Source organism: Halictus rubicundus, unplaced genomic scaffold (genome assembly GCF_050948215.1).
Source record: "Halictus rubicundus isolate RS-2024b unplaced genomic scaffold, iyHalRubi1_principal scaffold0138, whole genome shotgun sequence".
NCBI classification, from domain to species: Eukaryota; Metazoa; Arthropoda; class Insecta; order Hymenoptera; family Halictidae; genus Halictus; species Halictus rubicundus.
In genome coordinates this window covers 614,490-617,183 of record NW_027488679.1, presented here as the reverse complement: position 1 = coordinate 617,183, position 2,694 = coordinate 614,490, and the positions used below count along the sequence as shown (strand labels likewise).

The following is a 2,694-nucleotide window of genomic DNA, read 5'->3' as shown; positions in this document are numbered from 1 at the left end:
GACGGATGTACTACTCCGTCGACAAAACTCTGGAAATTTTTCTAAGTCCCACCGCTAAGAGGAAACTTTTTCCGTATCGGTCCTAGACGATTTTCGACGTGATATCACTGTAATATAGACGGTTTCTAACAATATATATCATAACACCAAACTCGCTACTACTATTATTTACCGAGTTATTAGCAAACAATGGACGGATGTACTACTCCGTCGACAAAACTCTGGAAATTTTTCTAACCGTCGTTATATGGTTCGTTTACCCTTCCGAAGGGCCCATCCGATCGACATCGGCAATTCCTACCGCATCGCCCACCGGATGCTGACGCGTCTCGAGACGCGGCTACGTTCGAATCCTCCATTGTTTGACGAGTACGATGCGTTCTTGCGCGAATATCTGAACCTTGGGCATATGCGGAAAGTTCCTCCGTCTCTTCAAGACGGCCCTCAAACCGTGTACATTCCGCATCACGCGGTGATTCGAGAAAGCAGCGTAACTACTCATCTTCGGGTAGTATTCAATGCGTCGAGTCTCACAAGCAACGGGACCTCGTTAAATGACCATTTGTTGATTGGACCCAAACTGCAAACGGATCTCCCGACAATAATATTGCGGTGTCGCCAATATCGGTACTTGTTAACCGCCGATGTTACAAAAATGTACCGTCAAATTCTTGTAAATCCGCAGGACGTCGATTATCAACGTATCCTATGGCGGTCGTCCCCGTCTGATTCCGTCGATCGGTATCAGTTGTTGACCGTAACCTATGACACAGCACCGGCCCCCTTCCTGGCTCTTCGGGTCTTGAAACAACTCGTCGAAGACGAAGGGTCAAATTTTCCGTTGGCCGTGAGCGTCCTCCAAAACCATCTTTATGTGGATGATTGCGTTTTTGGCGCGTCCGACGAGTCACGTTTAACCGAAACGCGTAATCAGTTGATCACGTTGCTCAGCAAAGCGCACTTCCAGTTGCATAAGTGGACGACCAACGCTCCACATCTTCTTCGCGACATCAGTCCGCATGACCGTGGAACAGGGCTTGAGAAAATATTACAGTTCGACGAAACTGTGAAAGTCCTTGGAGTCGCCTGGAGTCCAGATGCCGATGCATTTCGCTTCCGCGTGACGCTTCCCCATCATTCCGCAGGCACCAAACGAGCGATCCTTTCCACGATTGCTCGCCTTTTCGATCCCTTAGGCTGGGTCACTCCCACCACCGTCTATGCCAAAATTCTTATGCAACAGCTGTGGTTGAAAAAATGCAGTTGGGACGCCCCACTTCCATCAACCTTTCTCGATCGCTGGACGATATATAACGCGGAATTACCTGCCCTCAAGTCCCTTGCGATTCCTCGATGGACGCACCAAACTCTCGATATCGCCTCATGCGAACTCCATGGCTTTGCCGACGCATCTACCGTCGCCTATGCCGCTGTCGTGTATCTGCGCGTCGTCACCTCGTCCGGTCACATTGTCGTGTCTCTTCTCGCCGCCAAATCCAAAGTCGCTCCTGTCAAACCGCTGACTGTTCCACGGCTCGAACTTTCCGCCGCCCTCTTACTAGCTCGCCTCATCGTGTTCGTGAGGCAAGCGCTGCATGACCTTCCGAATGAGATCCTGTGTTATTGCTGGACGGATTCGACAATCACCCTCTGTTGGCTTCGTCAACCGGCGTCGAGATGGAAAACATTCGTCGCGAATCGGGTGGCTCAAATCGCCTCCTCCCTACCGGATGCCATGTGGCGACATGTACCGTCCGAGGAGAATCCCGCAGATTGTGCCTCCCGCGGCTTACTTCCGTCCCAACTATTGCACCACGATCTTTGGTGGAAGGGACCACAGTGGATGCAACTGTCGACCGACCAATGGCCTCCAAATATCCCGGTCGCATCGCCTGACGCGCGCGCGGAGGAACGTCCGACCCTCTCTTTTAACCTTGTACTGCCTAGCACACCGTGGGAGCTACGTGACCGGTTTTCATCCTGGCCAAAATTATTAAGGGTCACCGCGTATATTTTCCGTTTCGTCGAGCGAATTCGGAAACGTCCCGTTTCGCGTTTACGCGTTGGAAGCCGAGCTCTCGACGCGTCAGAAATCCGAGGTGCAAAGAATTTCTGGCTCCGACAGATACAACGTGACCTTTTTCCTGAGGAGATTCAGTCTCTTCGTCAACATCGTCCGCTCAACCAAAAGAGCTCCCTGCTCTCCCTTAATCCATATATAGACAAAGACGGCTTAATTCGCGTGGGCGGACGATTAAAAAACGCCAAGTTGTCGGAGCAAGAAAAACATCCGATTATCGTTAAGTCGCATCCACTCTTAGACGTCATCATCGTGCATGCTCATCTGCGAGCCCTCCATGCTGGATCTCATTTAACGCTGAGCATTCTTCGCCAAGAATATTGGATTCTACGCGCGCGTCCAATAGTACGAGCCCTTCTTCATAAGTGCGTTGCATGCGTCCGCGAGAAAGCAAAGCAACAAAGCGCGCTTATGGGAGACCTCCCGGACTTTCGAGTTACGCGCTCGGCTCGTCCGTTTTTGCATTGCGGTCTCGATTATGCCGGCCCAATTCAAACACGCACATCTCCGGGTCGCGGACATCATTCTCGCAAATCCTACATCGCCTTATTTATTTGTATGGTCGTCAAAGCCGTTCATTTGGAACTTGTTAGCGATTACTCGACTGTAGCGTT

General features: G+C 51.1%; 1 protein-coding gene across 1 annotated transcript; it reads left to right on the top strand.

Moving 5' to 3' along the window:
- The first annotated feature begins 247 nt into the window (after positions 1-247).
- LOC143363811 (uncharacterized) lies at positions 248-2,222 on the top strand. Its single transcript, XM_076804345.1, has 3 exons — positions 248-508; positions 686-2,007; positions 2,126-2,222. The coding sequence occupies exons 1-3, from the start codon at positions 248-250 to the stop codon at positions 2,220-2,222; spliced, it is 1,680 nt and encodes a 559-aa protein (XP_076660460.1).
- Positions 2,223-2,694: the final 472 nt, after the last annotated feature.